At 41.6% G+C, this 24,088-nt stretch overlaps 1 protein-coding gene across 2 annotated transcripts in view; it reads right to left on the minus strand.

The window, feature by feature from the left end:
- Window positions 1-454: 454 nt before the first annotated feature.
- Window positions 455-24,088, minus strand: part of SMPD3 (sphingomyelin phosphodiesterase 3) — a 104,721-nt gene continuing 81,087 nt past the window's right edge. For both annotated transcript variants that reach the window (XM_039558213.1, XM_039558214.1), the window contains 6 exons: window positions 22,948-23,023; window positions 16,292-16,447; window positions 12,071-12,160; window positions 11,173-11,236; window positions 5,863-6,025; window positions 455-5,034 (listed from right to left, as the gene is read on the minus strand). In XM_039558213.1, the coding sequence (XP_039414147.1) occupies window positions 4,933-5,034; window positions 5,863-6,025; window positions 11,173-11,236; window positions 12,071-12,160; window positions 16,292-16,447; window positions 22,948-23,023 (651 nt within the window). In that variant the 3' untranslated portion in view covers window positions 455-4,932. The remainder of the gene's footprint in view (window positions 5,035-5,862; window positions 6,026-11,172; window positions 11,237-12,070; window positions 12,161-16,291; window positions 16,448-22,947; window positions 23,024-24,088) is intronic.

Raw genomic sequence — 24,088 nt, forward strand, 5'->3', positions numbered from 1 at the left:
CCAACAATTGTACAGGAGGTGTGATGTGTGTTTTTTATTTTTGACTGGACAGCACAGAGATAAAAACCTGCTCTGCCTGAGCTCAGGGGCCAGATCACTGTTGTGGTGCCCAGCTGTGCACCTGCATCCTCCCTTGTTCCTGCAGTCTGGGGCCAGGCACTGGCAGGCTCCAGTGCAGATCCTTATCCTTAAAGCAGGGACTTGGCGTGAATGTTCTGCAGGAAGGCTGCACATCTGGAAAACTGCTCAGGGTATCTGTGCAGGGGATGTTTGGGCAGTGCAGGGGGAGTTCAAAGGACTCATTTCTTCACCTTGTATTTTCTGCAGGTTCACTTGAACAGATGTAGCACAATGAGATGTACTTGACCCACCCACCAGACTGTGATTTGGAGTCAGATCTCTGTTGGTGACATCAGTCTCCACATCACAAAACCAGAGAAAGTGACTGCACAGAATCATTTGAGCCTTAAAATTTTATTATCTTGATTGCATCAACCAGTTATTCCTTTCAGCACCAATAAAAGACAAAAACCCCTCCATATTGTTTAAAATACCTTGTTTTTATCAGGTCTGTGATTGTGGTTTTCTTGCAGGTAAAGAAACCAATGAAAATATTTAAATTTTTTTTTAAATACATTTATAACAAAATGTCAGAAGGTGTGTGCTTACCATATAAAAACATTAGGTTCCAGAAGGATACAATACCGAAAAATCATTGAAATAAAAAAAGGTTATTCTTATTATAGGACTTCTAAACCTCAGCAATAATACAAGTCTTTAAAAGCATCAAGATTATATTTAAAACAAGATGGTATGGAAAAGTGAGACCTTCAGTAACAATTTGACCCTCATAATGGATAAAATTGGGAGGTTTTCAAAGTGCTTGAATTGTATTTCTGTCCTCATCCTGTAGTGCCAGGAGGAGGCAAAACTGCTTCATTTGTGAGCTGATGATATGTGCTGACACTGCTGTGCTGCTGCGTGATCCAGGGGAGCTCAGACACCAAACTGGGGGCAGTTGGATCGGCTTCGTCTGGACCACCAAACAAAGGCCATTAGAAAAAAACCTCCTTATTGGAATTGTGTGTTCCTTAAATCTTACTGTCTTACCCAACAAGTAGGTCTGAGGGTCTGGCCAGACTAACTGAGAGTGTTTCCGGGATAAAACTTTGTCATGATACTGGCACAAGGCAGGTAAACTCCTCCTGCAGCCAGCAGGACACACATCCTCGGGCTGCTGGCTTCTCCTGGAGCCAGGCTCTGGGAGTTTCTGTTTGGGTGCTTTAGGCAGATTCTACCAAGTGTCCAGGCTGCGATGGACAAAACTGGGCGCCACTGGAATGAGTAAAATGCCTTTTCCCCCAGCATGAGGCTGGGTGTTACCTCGCTGGTGCTCAGCGGCTCCGTCTCTGGGGTGTGTTTTTGAAGTGATCTAAAGTTACCAATTTTGTCAGGACCTGACACCTTCAAAACTTCTGGAAATGCTTGGTTTTCAATGGTCCTCTTTGGGTCTTTTGTTCACTTGTTCTAGAAGTGCTGTTGTAAAATGCAAACTGAACAGGAGAAACAAGATGTTATCAAGCTTTTATAAAAAGGTGATACTTAACTGCAGTATCCCTGGTAAGGGGCAGGTAATAAACCAAGCATAGTCTTATCACTCACTTCTTGAAGATGCCTGAAATCCCAGTACAAAGTGGGATAAGCATAGTAGAGTAAGCTTGATTTCTTATAAATAACATTCTACTTATAAATTGGGTCATGCTATCCATAAGCAAAGTAGGATTGACATCTAAAAAAGCCTTCCAGGGTTTGATCTCCTGGGCTTGGTCTCTTCAGCCCCGCCCCTTCTTTTTTTTTTTTTTTTTTAATTATTATTATTATTAATGCAAATATTCTATCCTATAGTGTCTGCCTAAGGCCTGTGATGATTGATATCATGCCAGTACAGGCATTGTCTGAGTGGATTCTCTGGGATATTGGATGGAACTGTGGTGGTTGGAGTGGTATAGGCAAAACTCGTTTTTCTCCTGGAGGTCACTGTCCTGGAAGGGGAAGCCTGATCATTCCAGCTCACTGCTACAGACACTCTCTGACCCCTGCAAGCATTGCCGAGGCATCAGAAGGCACAGGATCAATGCAAAAAACCAAGGAGCATCTATACAGTGATGCCACAATGCTGAACCTCCCAGCATCACTCTTGCAAAGTCACATCCCTAAGACAGTAAATTATAAAGAACTACTTACACTGGTTAAATGTATGTGTATTGTGTAAGAGAACATTTTACAGCTAGCCAGTTCTTGAGCACTGAGGAACTAGGAACAACAAAATCTAAAACAGTTTACTTCAAATTTGAAAAAACATTTCTCAACATATCTCAAAAAGTTGACGAAAGTGGCTGAATTTTTAGTCAGCACAAAACCACAGAACAAATTTTAAAGTAATTTAGATCATGTTAGTTTTACTGTAAGTAATGTAACATTGTTTGGCAGTAGTTCTATGTCCCACACAGTGTCAAATTCAGCTCCTGTAACTGATACTTGGTGAAATTGATATCAAATTGTAATTTACATTGTTAGGAAAACTATTAAAAATACCGTACCTTGTAGTTAGTCTTACTACTGAGAAATAGCTGCTGGGCAGCGCACAAATTGCTACTGGTACTGTTTGGGTTTTTTAAAAAAGGTTAATAAAATACAAGCAAGGTAGAAAACAGGATTAAAAAGCATTGGTTTGGGTACAAGTTTTTCTGAATTGGGTGGAGCAATAAAAACCCGAAAAACACATTGCACATATGTGCACCCTCTGTATAAAGACAGACATACAAAGTGGGAAACTGGTGGTGCACTGGGGTAGTACACTAAAGTCTCTGATTCTGTAAACTTGAATTCCTAATTTTATAAAAAGGGGAACTGAATATGGTTCCATTTTTGAGTCCCCATGGGTTACACTTCAGACTACCCCATGGTTTGGCACAGTACACTTTTAAGAGGCAGTCTCTGCTGAAGGGACCCCAGGACTGGAAAACGAGGCATAAAATGTTTCAAGACCAGGTGCAGAGGGAGAGTGTGAGCGGTGGCCTTGCTGCCTCCTTGGAATTAGCCAATACTGTTAGTCCTGTACTCTCATGACTATTAAGAGTTTCACTATTTGCAAAATCAGGCTGATCTAAGTACAAGTTCTGTTGTTTACTGTAGCTAACTAAGCAAGTACCAGAGGCTGTGCAGATTGAGATTTCTAATTTAGATCTATTCTGATTTAGCTCAAGCTGATTCACAGCAGGTGTAAACTAAACCAAAACAAGAGCATCCTCAGGAGTTTGTGGGCAGTGTAACTAAAACAGGTTACTTAATGGAGTACATCTAATATTGGGTTAACTCTTCTTAACACAGGGAATTTGTAATGCAAGAGGAAATAACACTAAGGAGATAGGCAGAAGAAACTAAGTAATGGGTAAAACAGAAGGACTCTCATTGTTCTCCCAACAACACAAACCCTCTGAAACTAAATCCCTAAGAAAATCCCAAGTCTTGTTATGGACCTGATTCTTAGTTTTTCATTATTTTTGTTAAGGTTACAGAGGCTGGGTAGGTCAGGTCATGGGGACAAGATGGCAGAGGGGAGCCCCACATTTGAAGAGCTTTATTGGAAAGAACCTATGAATCAGATGGTAAGACCCCCATTCAGTCTGTGAGTGCAAAACAAATGGAGAATCATGTCTCACAGACATCAAAACAGCCTCTGTTCCTGGGAAGCAGTTACCTAAGGCCAAGAGTCACAGTTCTATTCTCTACTCTCCAGCTGGCCACATTCCACTTCCCCTTTAAGTGTACTGATTCCTTTAAAAAATTGTCAGGTTATTCTGCCTTATCAGTCATACACTGTTCTACACCTTTTTCCCCCCAAATGTCACTTATGTTTATTTTTTACTCTATATCTAGCATGCATTTTACAATTCATTTCCCACTTACCCTTTCTAGCTAAGGCAGAATGTTGGCTCTGGTGTTACCAATGGTACTACAGGAATCTATTCACTCTACTGTAACATACATATCCCATACCATAATTCAGAACTGTCCCACGCATGGGAAAGAAAAGACATTACAGGGAAACTGTTTCTTCTTAAGGGAATAAGTTGCATTTAGAAAGCTGAAGGCCTGATTCTGGAGTCATCATTCAGACAAAACAGTTCATAATTCCAGTGGGAACACAGCTGGAATAAGGGTGGAACTGTGTTCTTAAAGTCTTGATTCCAAATCTTTTAATTATCCTTAAATCAGACAGGAAGATACTGGTCTGCAAATTGAAGAGAGTTGTTGTTTGGTTTAAGGTCTACCTGTCCTGACAGAAGGGTTTGCCAGTCCCAGGACGCTTTGGCTGGGTCTGGTTTGTGCCCTCCCTTCCCTGCTGCCGTTGCCAGGGATGCTGTGCCCGGTTCCTCTCCGGTGCATGCAGTGCGGGCGCATGCGGCTGCTGCAAGCACGAACTACAACTGTCACAGGCTAAAGAAAGAGAAAAGCTGCAGCTTCTAATTAGACAAAGAAATGATGCAAAAAACCATTGAGCAGCACTAACTCACAGACTAAGTACAAACTAAATTGTGCTATATATTAGTATAAAAACATGTTTTAGTAAGAATGGCACTGGTTCAGAAGGAATTAGGACTTCCATCTTGGTTCCGTTCGGTCCACAGTGAAAGCATTGTAGTACAGGCCTGCCCTGTTGCCTGAGCCACTTGTGACAGTGGCTTTAGGCCACAGCCCCTTCCATTTCTTCCCTTTTTAGATCCACATTGTTGGTACTTTCTGGGAGTAGCCCAGGTCAGGTCTGGTCATCTTTCCTAACGTGGCACCAGAATAGTTCATTCTTATCCTCTGATATTTTTGAAATATCATTCATGGCTCCCTCTTCTAATCTCTCAGAGCTGGTCAGTTTTAAGGATCATCCTCTCCTGTAGACACCATGAGACGCATTGCTACTGGTAGGTGGTCTGTCAGGCCTGCTAACTGGGTAATAAAGCTGAACTCTTCCACTTCCTGCAGAAGGAAAACAACAGTAAGAAAAGGAGCTGAAAAATCGGTTTGTCATTCCACACATCAAAACTCAGCCTCTTGGAGGGCTCCCTAGTGTATTACAGAGTGTATTACAGCCAGGCTTGGCTGGGCTAACACGGAACTGCCACTCAGGGCATGTCAGTGGGCTGCAGGGGATGAGGTGAGGCACTGGTAGCACCCAGCTGAGCTGGTCTGCATGGAATCTATTGTCCTTTTTCTTTCTATTTGCAGTAACATCTGTGTTGCTCCAGACAGACTCATCTGCAGTGCTGCAGTAGGTGATCCATGTGCAGAGTATGGTAAACACATGTGAATGAGCTCCTCATTTTCACCCTGGAATGCTGTACAAGGCAAAGTCCTACACTAGGAAGCAGACTGCACCCTACAAGTTCTCCCTCTGGGTAGCTCATGTCAGCTTCTGCCTACATATTGCAGAGTTGTAACTTAGGTGGATTTTCATAGGCATAAAAAACATCCAGACATTTGAAAAGATTAAAAAATATTCAGACTGCAGGCATAGGAGAAGCATCAAGCAAAACAGTTAGGCAAAAGCTTAAAAGGAGAGAGAAAATGAGGTTGGTTGGTTGTTTTTGAAGAGCAGTACAGCTACCAGTGCTGCTGTGGGAATCCTCAAACTCACCCTAACTTTGTTACAGCTTTACAAACATGGTACCTGCATGCAGAAGTGGAAAATAGCAAAGCAGCAGGTCCTCCCAGGAGTATGGGTTTAATCCAACAGAACAGGCTGCAGTGCCATTCAGACAAGTTTGTTGTGCAAGTTACAGCCTTTTTGGCAACTCTGAAACTTACCACTTTCCATTCCAAGTAGACACCTTCTTCTGTATAGAGCATATAGTCAATCCTCCTCCCATTTCCCTTCAGTGATGCCTTCCTCCCCTTCTGACTGGAACTGTGGTTCTTGCTGGTGGGATAGACTAAGTATCCTTTCCTTCCTTCTTCACTTTCCAGCACCCTATTTCATTAAAAAAACAAACAAAACAAGTTTTAATGTTTCTATGTTTGCTTATCCTTTCCAGTTATGTGTTACCCAAGTTCTGTCCAAATCCCTGGCAAAGGTAATCCCAGTCCCAAAGGACTGTTAAACCTGTAAAGCACATCTTCTTCCAAATGTGTTTTCCAGTATGAGACTGCACTAACTGCTGACAGTGCTCTTAAAACCCCATGGCAGCCTTGGCATCACTGGTGCTGTCTTAGAACTTCCTTGTAGCCAGGAGAACAAACACTGAGAGGGGAACCTGCTATTGGTACTATAAGGCAGCTCAGAGCCCCTCTGTTGATTTCCAATGTTGCTGAAACTGGCAGAGGAGGAAGTTGTTTCCTGGATTGCTTTACGACAAACCTGAGCACTTTGATACAAACCTCTCCATTCTGATCAGAGCAATTCCTGAAATTACAACATCCAGCTCTACAGACAGCGTGTGGATGAGGACTGGTTTGCAGGAACACACATCTGGGCACATGGTGGTTGGTTTTGAGCAAGTTTCAGCATCAGATTACTGTGTCTTGGACCCCAAGGTCTTACTTCACTAGAAATGACAGCCTAATTTACTTGATTCCAGTATGTGACACTGCAAACTCCTCCACATGGATGTACTCAGAAGGTGTGTTAGCACCACCCCCACCTTGCAAGGCATTACCTGGCCCAAGGCCACATACAGAAGCACTCAAAACTGAGAATTGGTTTTCTAGGTAGCAATCTTGTGTTCAAGGAAATAAGATGCTGTTCCCCCATTAAAATACTTATTTTTGGGTGCTTAAACCTTCACTGTAGGTTTTAAACAGAAGACTGTTAAGGCCCTGAGCAACTTGATCTAACTTTGAACTTAGCCCAGCTTCGAATGTGACTTTGGACCAGGTAACCCACACGGGTCCCTGTCACTCTGTTTTTACAGTAATCCTGTGCTGTTCTGTGTTGTTTTGCTGTTGTGTTGGATTTTGAAGGAAACTTGTTTTTCCTTCCAGTGTTCTATTTAAAAGCTCTGCCGAAGGAGCACCGAGGAGAACAGACCCAACTGTGTGAGTGAAAGCTGGACTGGGACCCGCCCGTGCCGGGGTTTGTGCTCACAGGTGACATCAAGTCCAGCACAGGTGAGTGGCACAGCTGTGCACGCAGAGGGGGCTGCTCAGGCTGTGGTTTTGCTGTATCTGCCTTAAAACACAAACTTTCAAAACCACTTCCTCAAAAATCTCCTTCCTTTACTTACCTGCCAAAACCTGAGCTCAAGGTTCTGTGGTTTCTCTTGTAAGAGTTGATTACACCATTAAGCTGCATCATCAACTGTCTCAAGAGAAACACTGAGCCATGAACTTGGGTCCTAGCAGGCACAAAGCCTTTAATTTCACCTTGGGGAAAAATAAGGTACTTTTGGTCACCTGGTTTTTTAAGACTTGACTTGGATGGGTTTTATGGGGTTAGGCTCAGGAATTTTTTTAATGCATGCATGTGAGATTACAGAATGGAGGAAAAACAAGGGATAAACACATGTGATATGTTTTAATGTGTGAGATTCAGATGGTTGTTTGTCAAATTTTGGGGTTTTGGAAGGACCTGAATGGTGGCAGAGGGGACCCAGCAGTGGCTACAGTTGATTAGGTCTCAGTAATGTTATAATCTCTAAGTTTGGGTCAACTGATAGATTCGAGAAGCACTTTATGTGCTTCAGCAGGTAACAGTGACAGAACTCTGATCATGTAGTCATTTGATCAGAACTTTTCTTAACCCCCCCTTCAGACTTAGGGAGGTATTGAAGGTTCTTAGATCTTATTATAATCAGTTTATGAAAGTAAACTTTCTTTTATCTGTTGCTTTGTTTTAATAAGTCACATTAGCTTATTGTCTGCACCCCATTTTGATTCTCCAAAGAGCTCTTGCAAATGATTCACTTCCTTAGATTGTTTTTCTAGGTTGGAAAGGAAGCAAGTTCTTTGATAGTACTAACCTGTTTCAAAAATTATATTTATATTTGGCAAAGCTAATTAAGTAACAAAGTAGAAGAAACTGCTGATTAGCTCTGCAGCACTACTGCAAAAAATATTATTTGCATTAATTTAAAAGATAAATTTGTTTCAGCTTCAGTTATGTCTTTTAAAAAGTATGTGAGTGCTGCATATTCATTTAACCTGCATAAGTGCTCATGGAAGGGAAACATTAATTTCAAATACATGAGCGAAGCAAATTGTAAATGTGTGTGCATGTGCTGCTGCTGAGAACTTGCACCTCTCTGTGCTGTGTTTGCTGTTTGACTCTCCAGGAAGTCGACACAAGTAAAGGACAGCTGGCTCTGCCGTGCTGGCAGTTAAACACTGACAATTTGAGGGAACATTTCTAATTGTGACTGAGTTGCACAACTAAACCTGATTTTTATCAGAATAATTGTCTTGATTCATAGGATACAAAGAAAGGGAGAATAAAATAATTGGAACTTTGTTTTTCCCTGATGGGTTTTCAGTCCCAAAAACCCCAGAGCTGGAGTGTGAAAGCCCCATCCCTCGGTTGGTTGGTTGTGTAGTGCTGACCCAGCTGCAGTGAGTGAAGGAGCATCAAGAGCAGTGATTGCAAGGGAGCCATAAAGCAAAACTCCCTCATCCCAAACCTCGAAGGACCACCTCTCATTCCAGCCAGAAGCACCTGAGCTAAGGAAGACTTTTCTCACTGGTGTTGCAGCCTTTAGCTCAACTGTGAGCCCCTGTCCAGCAGTGGAGACTGGAAAAAATTGCATTTAAATTTTTTCATAACACTGCTGGAGTGTGGTCTCCTAGACCTGCCTCTGGTCAGGGTTCAGAGATAAAAATGGGCTTATTCCAGTGCTTAACTTGAAGATGACAACCATCTCTGTGAGATGGGATTATTTGCATGCATTTCTTGAAGCCTTTCTGAGCAGAAGCTTGTGTGGCTTCCAGGACTGCGGCAGGGCCCAGGTTGTTACATCTAGCTAATTAATTGTTTGATAATTGTAAATGACCTGCTCATTATTTCTACCAAGTCTGATGTTTTGCGTATGCTGTGCTTAACACAGAAGAGATCGTTAAGAACGAGTTGTTCTGCTGCTTTTATGGCCTATTTATTTTAGTAATGCGAAATACTTAATTTTATTTATAAACCAGAGAAGAGTGCTGATGAAGAAATAATTCTCTGGATAGCTGACATTGACAATTTAAATATCTGTAAAGCTTCATCAAGGTTTATTATAGAAAAATTTGAGAATGGATCAATTCTAGGTGGTACCCTGGTTTGCTGTGTATATGAAGAGTATTTGTTAGCTACCTAGTGCCCCACAGCTACTGTGCTATTTAATATTTAAATGTCTTTAAAGTCCAGACCCCATTAATTGCTTTAAATTTCCCTGAATTTCTTTGCAAATTCCCTGTTTGCCAGTCCCTTGCAGAGACAGCAGGACAGGTTCCCTTGGCCTCTCACGGAAACCATGGCTTCTCCAATACATGAGCACCTCCACATAATGCACACATGCAGAGCCCTGTTTCCCTGCAGAAAGAGCCAGGGGAAATTACAGTCTCATTGAGGGGTTTTTCATCAGTGCAATAGAATTATAGCACATTGCAGAAAATTGAAAGCCACACTTAGCAGGCAAGAAGTCTTATACGTGTTCTGTTCCCAGCACTCAAGGCTGTTTTCCAGTTATCACATCCTGAGGTGCTGTGCATACCCAGAGGTAGCACAAGTAGTATTCTGAATTCTTTATTGATCATTTGCTTGCTCCCTATTTAATCAGTCGTGTATTTGTCAGTGGAACGTAATTGCTGAATACAAGTAACTCTTTAGGGAATAAAACATAATACCCCAAAAGGAATTTAATGACACGCTGTCTGAAAAGGCCACTTTAAAACACAGGGCTTGTTTGGGTTTTGTTTCTTTTGTTTGTTTGTTTGTTTTTGCTTTGTTTTGCTTTTCTTGGGGGATGAAAGGGGTTAGGTTTTGTTTTGGTGTTTTGGTTTTTTTTAAAATGCTCCAAGCCTGCTTTTGGAGGCATAAAATACAATGTTGCACCCCCAGAGAGATTTGCATTTACAAACTTGATTCTAGGGCCAAATTTCTTTATTTTTGTTTTCCAGAAGTCCCTTTCACATATATTAAAGTTATGTTGAGTAATGACAATATCTACTGCCTATAATGTACCATTTCCATTATGCGGGTCAACAGAAACATCTGGACTGACTTCTTAATTTAAATAATTTTACCTCTGTAGTATATTTTGGTAATGAGTAGTTAGAACATCTTCTATGGTTAGTCATGATGATAAGGTATTTATTTAGCACAGTAAACTTGCCTTCATGGTGGAGAAGGTGACAAAAGGATTGCCACATTCATTAAGTGCTGCTCTAAAATGTACAAAGCTTATTAATTCTCTCCACTGGCATATTGTTTAACAAATAGGTATTCAAGAAATATATCTTAAGACTACTGCTAATTAAGATTTTTTTGTATTTCTCATAACCCCACTAGCTCAAACCAAGGACACTTGTTTCTCAATATCAAACACTTTTTAGAAGTGATGCTGCACTAGTATCACTGGAAGATCCTAAGCCGTATTCCTAGTTCTGTCTGATGTGCTATTTAATTCCTCTCTGTATTTGTGAGCTGGTGCTTTTAGGTGTATTGAACTCTGTGATGAATGGGTAACTCAGCAGCTGTTGGGCTGGGGATGGTATTTTAAACTTTATGGGCTTTTTGAGGAAAACTACATTTCCTTTTGTTGCTGCCCTTTACAGTGCTGTGACCACAGAACTGGCTGCCTGCAGAGATTTTCAGAAAAGCTGTCCATGTACCCTTTTTGGGAGTGCTTGGAGTTTCTTGTGCTATGGGCCTGCCCAAGTAGGAAGCTCTGGAGACAAACAGACACTGCCTGCAGCTGCTGTCATCACCCACTGAAGCCAACCTTATTTGACTTAGAGAACCAGCCTCTTTTCCTTCCCCTTTTATACTCTTCCCCAGACTACCCTGGGTAAAAATTTGGTTATTTGTTTTGTTTTCAGTCCATAAAATACCTCTCACTCTGAACATATGAAATGTTAAACAGCAAGCAATCAACATGCTTTCTACACAACTGTCTAAAACATGTGAAAAGGTTAGGAATTGCATACTTCTGTAGGTTATCTGGGGTGCACACTTCTTCATCATATAACCCTTCAGGATCCAACAGGGTACCTGTGAACAGAAAGGGAGATGTGAGTGTCCCATCACAGCTCCTGGGATGTGCCTCCTGGGAAGTTCCCAGAGGAGCAGGTGTGTGGGAGAGTGGGGACTGCTCTGACTGAGAGCACACTGTGTCCACTTCTCCTCTCTCCAGACCTCCCTACTGCCTGCCACCGTGCAAATGTCTTCACACTTCCACTTCCTCAGCCCACATGTCTCTGATTTTTTTTCTCCTACCACAGAATAAAGCCTCATTATTAAAAAGTTCTACTTATCTTTATTATCTTCAGTTATAAAAGCTCCTCTGGAGAAAGTATTAATTCCTGTTCTAAAACTTCAGCAAGTTCAACTGAGTCTCACCTGGTATTAATATCTCAGAGTTCCAGGAAATCTTTTACAATACAAACCTTACAAGTTCGTAGAGTTGATTTGCTTTGTTACATCCTCACTGACAGTATTTATTGAGCACCAAATGGAACACTCTGATCAGAAGCTGCAGGCTTTCACTGCATGCACAAAGCACAGAAACAATAATTTGGCTTCCTTCCCCTCCAAGTAATCTAGAGATTATTTTAAAAGTACAATATGTGGGGAAGGCATTCAGGTAGCTTGATGCATGAGTTCTGGAAAGTGGACTGAAGTTCAAGATCTCTGTTTGGGTCTTAATTATCATTCCACAAGATATTGTTAAGGTCTATAAAATTTATGTTATAAAAATACCCCTTATAAATATTTGTCCTCCACCAAATTCTTTCTGCTGGTCAGCTGAAGCAGCTGCTGCTTAGAGCTGGCTGTGGGTGACAGACAGGGAGGTGTTCCCACACTGAGAGCTAGAGAAGGACTTACCGATCGCCCAAGGTTTATCCTCCCCAGGACCAACTCGACATGGGTCTTTGTAGTGTGTAAACAGAGAATGCTGTTGCTCCAGCTTGTCCTCTGCAGGGAAAGAACAACCCCAAGAGAAGGCACATCAGCTCCTGGTTGTGAACCTCTGCACAATTGTGTGTTCTGCCACAAGAGGAACACCAAGCCCTCATTTCTCCTCAGTATAAATACCTAGGTTTGATTTGAATCACTTCAGCCGTAGCTTTACTGCACAGCAGGATCTTGCCTCAGTCAGAAATTCCAGCAAATGTTTGCTAATAAAAGTGCTTTCCTATGCTTTCTTGCAAAGTCTTTTCTGTGAAAGATATTCTTGGTAGTTTTAGCTCTAAGCTGAAGTGAAAATTTTCCAGTGTATCTCCTCCCTCTGCCATTGCTTTGCTTACACAGTACAAAACTCTTGTTGAGATAGAACACCCAGAGGAGAGCTGGGCTGGCTTCCCAGTGGCAAAAGGAATGGCTGTTTGTGGGCATATTTACACATCTCAGTAAGTTTGAAGATAAAACCTTATGCTTTCTTTGCTTCAGAAGAATTCCCTGACTGAATGTTTTCCAAGCTATAACAGATAAGGGAAAGGACAGGCAATTGATAATTTGCTTGGGATGTTATCTACAGCATTAAAGCCATTCTAAACATAATCAGCATGACCTAACAACCTTAAATTAAATTCTTCCTAGTTGCTACTGTGCTCTTTGCATTGAAGGCATACAGCACATCAAGCTCCTAGGATCACTTGGTAAGATATCCCACAAAAATGAGCACACCAGCATTTCAGAGCCTGAGCAAACCAGCAAGTTCCAGTTCTGTGTGTGCTGCTTATCAATGCAGTCGCCATAGCCAGGAAACAAACTGGAACGTGAAAATGCCAGTGGCTACAATTCCACTGTTAAATGGCAAAGGAACTGCAAACAGCTCCTGAAAACTTCCTTACAGCACTTAACACCTTTTACAAGGTTAGAACATCTTAGCAACACTTGAAGGCTCTCTCTTGGGATCGTCAGAATATTCACCTGAGTTTGGAGCTGCTGCTGCTGTCATGTATTTGTCCCTGTCTGTGTGCCAAGAGAATGTGCGAAATGGGAAATAAAATCTGAAACAAAACTCTGAACTGTGAGCTGTGTCTCTTAGACAGAGCCCAGTTCACACACCAAGGATCACATCAAATCTCCTTGTGTAAAACGCTGGGCTTGCCAAGTGAAGAAGCTGCTGATCTCTCTGCTGAACAAAAAGGTGGAGTGAAGCAGTGCTGTGCTCGCAGCTGTTGGCTAGTTTGCCGTTTTGTTATTCACAGTCTTTAGTACAGCTGACTGACAGTTCATCCATCTCATTACGTCTTTCCAGCTGGCTCTTGTAAAGCTCTCAGTCTTGAGAACATCCTCAAAACTGCAAGGAGATTGAAAAACTAATTTTTCTGGGAATCCTGGGGTTGTGGCACATGATTGAAGGACTGACCCTCTCTAAGTTCTGCCAGGTGGGCAATGCAGAGAATTCTCTTTCTGTCTGAGCAGCCAATGGGTTTGTTTAATATTTATGGAAAAGTAGAAGTTGAAATCTTTGCCATTTTTCATATCTCTGAGTTTTCCCTTGTTGTATCATTTGTCTACAGAATCTCCCTCAAAGCCAAGATAGATTAAAAATTATTCATTTACAACTGTGGCACTGACCATGACAAGTCATAGCTGATGACACAAAACTTTACCCATCTGTTTGGAAGGCTTTTTTTTATGCTAAAAGCTTTAAAAACATAATGGACTTTTACATAAGTCAGTCCAAAGCAACATGACAGTAGGTAACTTTCTAATAACATTCCCACTAAGTGTGAATTCCCTGTATAATGTTGCCATAATGTTCTGTAAATCTGGAGGGGAAAACTGAGTTGCAGAAAATTTGTCATAAACGTAAGGTCACTCATGGATCTAAAGATCTTTGAAAACTGTACTGTCAATATAACTAAGAATAGAAGCTTGGTATTCACTAAAACATTAATTAGCTGTTGAATCAGTCTGTGGAGTGGGAAAGGATACAGAAAATCATAAAGAGAATTACAGGAAGCTGATTATTGCTTAAAAAAACCTTAAGATACTCAATTAACCTATAATGCTAACAAATGTCCCTAAAACAATGAGTAATGTAAGAATGGAGGAGAGAACTTTAAAACATTGCATTAATCTTGCTTAGTACATATGGAAAGAAAGTAATCTGAAAATAAAAAAATTAAATAGCCAGCTTAATTCCAGTTTCCAGGCTGGGTGCATTTTAAAGGGGAGGGTAAACAAGCGTCAGAGATAGCAAAGATAAAATTAATTTTTATAACCCGTTTTCAATCCTCTTTAGCAGCAGTTGCAACGTTTACAACTATTATTTGCAAAAGGAAATTGTTATTTTTACTTTTTCATTAAAAAGACAGCTCAGAATTGCATTAATTATGCTCTGTACTTCTTGTGCAAGATCTTGGGTAGAGTGCCAACACTTCTCAGGTGGAGAGTCCTGACCATATGTTCTGCCTCACAGCTTCACTCCCATCTCTCTCCTAATGCTGCAGAGCCCATTCACTCTCGATTTGTGATCTGACTGGGCAGTCTCCCATTTAGTTTGCAGCAGCTTGTTTATTTCCTTGATGGACACCTTTGCCTCCAGGCCACTCCATCCAGCCAACAACGTTGCAAGTGAAATGGTCAAATCACAGCAGATGTGTCTATTTGTGTCCCCAGCTTCTGCCTCTCTTGCCCAGCACTGCTGCAGCCCCCTGGGCTTATGTGGCAGCTTGGGCAGCTGAAGAGCTGTTATTGACCACTTCCTTCGTGTACTCCCTCAAAAACTCACCACCACTGCTGCATTATACTTCACCCTAAGATGTGTTTGTCTGACTACAGCATTCTGTAGCCACTGCCACTTACTGCTCACCTCCACCATTCAGAGCACTGGCCAGCACCTCTCTAACCATTCCAAGTTTCATTTGGATCCCAAGTTGTGATGGATTTACTGTTTGTACCTATGAGCTAGAAACGAGTGAGACAAGGGCTGGGGTTTGGGTTGGTGGTCTTTTCTACCCAATTAAACATTTCTCCAACTTTCCTAAAATCCTCCATTTCAAGTGTCTGATACAAGTAGTGAGATTAGAGATAATAGTTTGGGGGTTTTAGATCAGACAATGCTTTTTGTTACAATTTCTTCTGGTTGCTCTCTACCTCAGTTACCTGAGACTTCTTATAAAGACTACAGAATCCACTGGCTGCTGTTCCCAAATTCACCTGTTCATCCACAAACCCTGATCTGAATTGCTGAATCTCACTTTGGATGCTGCAGCCTGAGCTCCCCTGGGCACTGTCCCTGTGTCCCCCCTCCCTGGACCTGCCCTGTGCTCTTTGTGACAGCATTTCAGCTGTGGCCCCTCAGTCCCAGCCACTGGTCCATGTGCCAGCTCCACACCAGCAGGGAGCTCTGCTGGATGCCTGAGCTGGACAGAGCAGGGAGGCACAGAGGATACACGGACACAACGCTCTGCACTCCATGTTGGCAATTTAACTGTTAACACAGCATAATATTCATGTTTGGAAAAAGCTTCCATCTCTGTGAACTCACCACCAATTAATTATGGTTTTGTGGAGTTCTTTTTCTAGTACCCTCAGCATTCAATTAAAAGAAAAAACAAATTTCTTTAAAAAAACCCAGAAGTACATAGCATGAGTTAATTTTTTTCTAAGATTGATTCAGCAATGTTGAATTCTCTCTGCAGTATTAGTCTCCTATGCATATATGTACTACTAAATTATTTTTAACTGCATGAATTTACTACTTTTTCTCCACAAAAATCCCATAGCATACATGTCTCTCATCAGTAATTAAAACTGTAGGACAGTAAGTGTCTACCTAATTCAAGTGAAGCTAAACCACTGTATCTGTCCTCATTATTGCTATCACAAGTCACAAATTATTGCTCTTTGTGCCTTAAAACCCATCATGCTTAATTATTCCACAAAGCTCATGGGATGAGCCAAGGGGAGTAGCTGACACTTAAAGCTCATACCTATTTTAGAAGTGTCTGTAGCAATTAAGTTTTTCCTAGCAAAAGCCAGTCATAATTTAGTATATAGTCATATACTGCTATAACCCACAGGGATCAAGAACATTCCTATTCCTTTTCAGGACTGGTAGACACCAGGAAAAGGCAAACCTTGTCTTACCAGAGGAGCAGTTATCGAAGTTGAGATCTCCACAGAGTACATCAAAAGCCACCAGCTCCTCTGGATTGGCTGTACTGGAGGAGGAGGTAGATTTTCTGAATTCAGACAGCCAATCTTGAAGCATATCCAGTTGCTCACATCGAACAGTAGTGTCTCCTGCAGCAAACAGACAAACAACCAAAACAAGGAGTGAGACCTCCTTCTAGAATGTTACTCAGCCACGTATCAGTTGCTGAGCTATTGGCAGACATCCAATTTCCTGAGAAAAAGGCTGCAAGACAAGAAATTATGTGGCCAGAAGTGCACTCATAGTGTTTAGCCTGTTAGGAAGTCCAGTAGGAACAACACTTTTCGATGGTTTTAAGTATCTCCTTCTGGAACCAGTCACATCTGAAGAAATGAGAAGTGCCCTGTGCTGCAGAAAACCAGCCAAAATGACGTCTCTTGCTGTAGGAGAATCTGATGCACTACATTTATAACCAGAAATTCAGAGTTAAAATCCTACTTCAGGCAGAACTACACAGTATGTTCTGGGGTAAATCACTTGATCTTGCTTTGCTTTCTAATTTTTAAAAATGAAAAGTTTAACTTTCAAGTGTAAATAGTAAATATACATCAGTGTTAAATTCATCTTACTTATACTGTAGTAGTCCATCTGAGGATGAGTTCTATTTATGTTCACGTAAGAATGCCTAAACTGAAAGTATTTTCATATTTCTAAAGGCACGTGTTAGAAGCAGGTTTAGGTAGGCAGGAATTCAGAAATAAAGAACTAGATTCTTTTCACCAGTTCTGGGGAGTTACACCAGGATGTTTTACATGAAAGGGCTGAGATTGATTGGTTGCCAAATGGAACCATCTGACACACAAAATAGCTCTTTAATTACAGCAACTAACCACACAACTTCAAGCACATTAGGTGACATGAAGTCTAATAAAAAATGATTCCTGTCTCTCTCTTACAATGATTACAGCAAATCATTTTGATGTGGGCAAAGGAGCAGATAGATACATTCTAGAAACAATTCTTTACCATATTGTCTTCCCTTTTCATTTTCACTGTCCCTACAGTTAACAGCTATAATTTTGCTTGTTCCAGATTTTCAAAGATATATCAAGTCAGAACATTACTTTTCTTCAAAGTAAAAGATTTGTCTTCAAATGCCAGAATCAGAAGGAAAATCAGTAAACCCAAAATTACTTAGTCTGAGTAGAATTTTACTTTCACATAATTTACTACTTTGTAAAACCTATTTAAAACATGTATGTCCAGAGCTGCTTTTAGAGGCCACTGTGGAGATGGTGAATATTTAAGTCTACACCCTCACAGTTTATTAATCACTCATCTCAACTGCAGCTGTCACCAGGACTCTTTAGGGACTCTTAAAAAATGAGCTCTGCAGCCTTAGCACTGTTACTGCATTAGTACACACAGACTCCAGAGTCCTGGAGTCCCATTAGGACTTCACCTTCCAACCACTATTACCCTGTGAAGGGTTGGAATTTCAACAACATCTCAGGGCAGGGGTGAGCAGGAAGGTGTTAAAGCAACAGTTAAAAGCAAACAGAATCAGAAATGTTCAACCAAGGATTATTTGACACAATACTAAATAATTAAAAGAAATATTGAAAAGACCATGAGTAGGGAAGGAGGGTTCTAAGTAGGTTCTGACACTGACTCATCTCTTCAGGCTGGTAATTCCAACAGCAAAAAATCTGATCTTTTTCTTCTGCTTGTGTTACTCCTAATAAACCTTTACCAGCTGGGCTGTAATATAAAAGCAGATGCAAGCATTTCCCAGATCTATTCCCTAACCTACAGTTTCTAGTTACTTGTACCTCAGGTTTACATAGTACCCGACTCACACAGCTTGACACAAATCCAGACCAACTTACTCTTGGGAAAGCCCCTTGCTATGACAGCACAAGAAAGCCCTACAGTGAAGATGGAGCTAAACAAAAGCACAGCAAATAGGTCACATGGAATAAATAGAGCCTGGAGCAGGTGACACTCACTACAAAAGGTGTGCGTGACTAACAGATCCATTCTGCTTAGATCAAGATAGGGGCAAAATTACAGATTCATGGAATGTATCAGCTTGTGAAAGGGACCTCTGGAGATCATCCAGTCCAGCCCTTCTGCCCAAGCAAGGGTCACCTACAGCAGGTTGTTCAGTTAGGTTTTGAAAATCTCTGTGGTGGGAGACTCCATAACCTCTGGGTAGCCTGTCCTGGTGCTTCGTCATCCATGCAATGAAAACCATTTTCCTCTGTTTAAATGGCATTTCAGTTTGTGCCAACTGCCTCTTGTCCCTTTACTGGACCCCACTGAGGACAGGCTGCCTCCATGTTCCTTGCACCCTCCCATCAGGTATTTACACTTTGACAAGAGCTTTCTCCTCCTGAAGATGTCCCAGGTTTCTCATTCCTGGTGAAGCTTATCCAAATTCATGGACTGTCCTCCTTTTGCAGCATCTGAATCTTCCTCTCCTGTCTCCTCTCCGTAGGCTGTACTTTCTTCTGACATGCCATTTTTTCCTCATAACATAACTTTTAAGCATTGTGCTTGTTGACAAGAATGCAGTAAAATCCCGTTCCCCACAAAGTCCCAATTACATAAATTGCTTCATTTTCTAAGATGGGCTTTTACATTCCTTAATGGTGAAGGGTTTTTTACTCATTTTCTGTGAATTATCCATCTGGCATGGCTTCACCAAATGAGAAATAAAATAACAGGACCATTACCACATGGGCATAAAACTCAGGCAGCAACCTGTCTTAGATCAGCGTGAAAAATATAGCAAACTGCTTGACTGAAACACACAAAAGTAACATTCTCCAAAACAGAAAAATCTTGAGAAAAACAAGAGACATGCAGGCAAAATGAGGTTGTGTCTGATAAGATGCACTGCTGTTACTAGAAAAGCATTAACTGCACAGTGACATACATCTCTCTCTGAGGATGCTGAGCCTTTGTAACAGCCCTGTACAGCTTTTAACCTCAGGGCTCGACAGGTAAGCAGTAGCCTTGGAGCTCTGGGAACATGACTTTCATCTGTCTTTAGCAAAGTGTAGGACTTGTGACAGCCCGGCAGCCCTGACTATCCCCACTAGAGGTCACAGAAGTAATTGCTCTTCAGAGCACTACTGGGAGCCGGGGCATGAAGTCAGCTACATTTCCAGGACACAAGATGGAATCCCTCTAATGAATCCCTCTAATGAATGACTTGAATGTAACTGTTTTCTGAGATTAGTATTATCCAGCTCACTGCAGCTCTCAGCAGGTACTGCATGTATCCACGTGCAAAAGTTACTACTCAGACCCGAGTCTCAGCATCTCCCAATGATCAGTAGCTTTGGAGATGAAGATAAGTGAACTCATCAGACACCTAAGTAGAAGAGAAGCCAAAGCTGCATCCAGAACACTCAGGGGAACAGACATTTCAGGAACTGCTCCTGAAGTGAAATAGCATCAGTAAATATTAACAGAAGAGAACTAGGTAGTATCTCCCAACAAAGGTTCAACTTCTTAAATGTTCAGATAGAATCAGTGATCTGACTGCCTCCAGGGATTAGCCAGAGAATACAGATTTGTGCTAATTCCTCTGCACTCTTTTCTTCAGGAACTGGCCTGGAAAAATGCACATAATTGTGTTGTGACTGGTTCCTGCAGTCATCATCTCCAAATTCTCTGAAAGCTCCTTTCAGCTTCAAGTTTTGTGGAAGGATGAAAGGGTAATACGGTGAACTTCAGCCAGCATAAATAAATACTTCACCTTTGTTCATCGTAGAATAATCATACTTGCCCTTTCCATTCACTTTGAAAACACTTGAGTGAAACCCTGGCTTCAGTTAGAACTCAGGCAAGTACTATACACTGACTGTTCTGTCCTACTCTGAAAGACATTGGAAGGAGCACTATGGTTGTAGGACAAAGCAAATACAGGCCTAGTCGCAGGAAATTAAAAGATCTAGTGGAGGTGCTGCAGTATGGGATGTACTGTCAGGGAACCTGGGGAAGAAGAGCAAAAAGACTTGCAAAGTGTAGGATGTAAAGGCTAGTCACGAAGAAAAACTGTTTCCATGTCACAAACCAAAGGCTTCAGTTCAGCTCTGAGACAAGCTGTGTCACACCTGACTATGTGCAGACCCCTGCACTTGGAACACGTAATCCAGGGTAGACTGAGGAAATAAAATAAACCAAAGTAAGAACAAACCACCTAAAAACCCAAAGGAACAAAGCCCCCTTTTATTCTGCCGGGTTACTTTTCAGCTAGGTCAGGTCCCCAGTCAGGTACAGTGCAGCCTTCGACAGCTGGGGTAGCACAGCTGAGAGGAGAGGGAAGGACAGCCTGCCCTGGTGTGGATATGCAGGCTTTGCTACCTCAGAAACATCTGTGGAATCACTGCCTAGGGATGCTCAGCACAGGAGTTACTCCTGATTGCACAATTTGAAACACTGAGAGAGCTTTCTCAGTGCTGAGTTCTGCTTCAGCTCTGCATTGGCTTGGGTACCTGAAACTGGGGCTAGAAAAGTGTGGGTTCCCAGCAGCTAGACTGCCAGTGGCTACATTCACACTAAATGCAGAGCAGGGATGTGAACAGGTTATGAGATAGCATCCAGCAGGCTACATCTTTTGGGCTGGGGCTGGAGTAGCTTGAGGCTTACTCTGCATTGATGGCTTGGTGGGGTGTCTGAGAGCCGTGACTCAACAGGATTCGGGATGTGGGTGGATTCAAGGCAGCAAAACCTGTCCAGAACATTAATCACTGACTAATCAAACGGCATAAAAGAACCATGTAAAATTAACAGCCCCATGGAAAATAACTACATCAAATCTCATTAAAGGATCCCTTCATTTGTCACTGAAATGCAACTATTTCCACAGTGGAAATAGTTGCATAGCAGCAACCAGTATCAGGCAGAGACCTGAGAAGAAAAGCTACATCTAATTCTAAAGTTTCTTGAAAAAGTTGAGGGTCAGGTCTGAACAAATGGTAGTTGCTCTGAAGAGAGTTGAGCCAGCACATCCCTTGAGAAAAGCATTAGTAGCTGGTCCCTGATCACAAGCAGTTGGATCATTTCACTTTATACTTAAGTAAGTATTGGAACTGTCAAGTGTAAGTTTATGTATCCTAGAAGGGAAACCAGGTTGTACTCAGCTATGTATGACAAGATGATTTAAATGGCTGACCTTTTAAACACTGCTTGGTTTTATAGATACACATCTTTACATCGTTAAACTGGTCTTTTGGATAATTTGTTTAATGTGTGAATGTTACCAATCAAATGATGCAAATCAGAAAGCACAGCTCTGCCAAACTTACGAACTTTAGTTTTCCATTTCATTACATAAACAAATATGATATATCTAGGGACAGACTCTTAAAGCATTGTCTGCTCTATTTGAATGTAGTTTGAACCAGATAAACCTAAAACTATGAAGCAGGAAAAGAAAAGGTTGTGTTTTACCCGTGAACAAACTTTGGGTTGACTGTGAAAATAGAACATTACTTCCCCTTTCTTCTTCCCTCCCCCCTCTTCCTCTTTAGTATTTTAGGGATTTCACAATGTGGTTATCAAGGACTAACCGAGAATACATGACTAGGTAGTAAAAAGGAACAGGACTGAAAACTAGAAACAAAACCCAAAAAACTAAACTAAACTGGAACAGCAATAAATCTCAGCTCCACAAGAGCAATCTCACAGTACATTACTGTAAGTTAAAAATAGAAAAGCAGAGAAGGATGTTGCATTGTTAAAAAGTAGCTGAAAAATTCATTAATCTTTTTTAGAACCATCCAGTCTCTCTAATGGACTTGAGGGAGTGGCAGTTTTGTTCCCAAGTCCCAGTGTCACTGAGGCAGGGATGGAGCAGCAGAATGCTGCCACATGCTCAGCACACGGGTGCAAAGCTCCACCATCCACGTGCAGCCCTGCCTTGCCTTGGTCCCAGCACATGGGCTGTCAGCAGCCAGTCTGACAGGGCTGTCCTTCTTCCAGCAGCCAGGATTACAAGAATCACAGTCATGTTAAATAAATGAACATCCCATATCCCAACATAAATCCAACCCTCTGGCTAAATAAAATGCTGATCATACTCAAAGTAAAGGTCTGTATATTTGGCTTCTATTACTACACCTACTCTAACTACAGAACTGCTTTTAAACGTATGACCAAGAGAATTTTCCAGTGAGTATATTAACTTGCTAATCATTTATGGATGAAATTTGCAGGTCAAAAGCCAGAGAATTTTGGCTTTTTCCACCAGAAATCAGCAGCTAGAATTAGTGTCCCAATATGTTTCTTCTGATTATCCCCCAGTTATGTACAAAGAAATTTTTGTTTATATGCTGATACTCACAGTACGGGTTATTAAATGTTGTTGAGTAACAATGATAGTAATGTATTTCTAAAATACCAGTATTTGGTTAAGAGGGAGCAAAGTTCCCAAGGGACATTTTTTGTTTGTGCCTTATGATAATTATTCTGGGACTGAAGATGTGAAGGGTTGGGTATACTTGTCTACCCTGCTTTGCAACACATGCTGCACTCAGAAACACAGGAGGGGCAACACTCTGGCTCCTTGTGCACAGTAATTCCACCACAGGCCTGGAAATAGTGACAAACTTAGATATGAATCTTAGGACAGTACCTGCAATAGCTTGCAAGTGAGTGCAGGAAATGTATCCCACAATTCTTTGGTCCTGAGGTGTACTTCCCACTTGCACCTGGAAGGGAGGAAATAAAAAAGGTGATTAATGGAAGAGCTCATACAACTCTACTTCCAAGCCCATCTGTGTAGCCTTTTTCACCACTCTTTCCAACTCCCTTTTGAAAACAGACATAAATACAAAACCACCAGAGACACACACTGGTGCTTACTGGTCTTATTGGGGCTTACTGGTCTTACTGGGGCTTGTGGCCAGCCCCTTTGCACATTAACATGTTCAATGTTTTGATTTTGATCTGCAACACATACAAAACCCTTACTTTCTCCTGTTCTTTGCAGTGCCCCTCGTTCCCTGTCCCAGCTCTCGTTCCTGTGTAAGATTCAGGCCCACCACTCAAGTGCCTTATAAAACTAATCACCAGCAGCCTGATTCTTGGTACCTGTGTATGACTAGAATGTAAAAGGAAAAAATGCCACAGGCATCTAGGGAAAAGGATGAAACATGAAATAAATATTAGTTTTGATCATGTTTTCTCCATTCCACAGCAAGTGTTGGATTTTGATGGATTTTTTACATTCTCCTACAAAGGTGTTGGGGGCCTTGCGGTGCCTCAGCAGTGTTTGCTTCCTTCAGCTCACAGCACCAGCCCCCATGCCTGTCAAGCAGACAAAACAATATGTGAGGTCCTGTTCTTACACACAGAAAGGAAGGGCTTCCAGGGAAGCTGGAATGTAGCATAATTCCTCATCTATATCATAAGCTACAATCTTTTAAAAATGTACTTGCGAGTAGACACACAGGCAAATTAGAATCAAGTTCTGGTTTAGGTTTCCAACTCTATTGAGGATTTTGGCTTAGTTCAGGACTTAGCTGCAAATCAAAATTCCCAGTGATAAGGGGATCAAGTTTTGGACTGTGGCAAGAAACTAGTTTGACTGTATGGTTTTCCTGTTGACAGTTTATGTGGCAACACTGCATGCATTAAAGAAAATGCCCGCAGAGGAAAGTTGTACCCAGGGCTCAGAAAACACCGCCACAGATGACTCTACTTCACAAGGCTAGGCTCAAATTTTATCTGACACCTCTAAATAACAAGCAGAGCTCCATTTCATATGGACACAA

The sequence above is a fragment of the Corvus cornix genome, chromosome 11 (genome assembly GCF_000738735.6).
Source record: "Corvus cornix cornix isolate S_Up_H32 chromosome 11, ASM73873v5, whole genome shotgun sequence".
NCBI classification, from domain to species: Eukaryota; Metazoa; Chordata; class Aves; order Passeriformes; family Corvidae; genus Corvus; species Corvus cornix.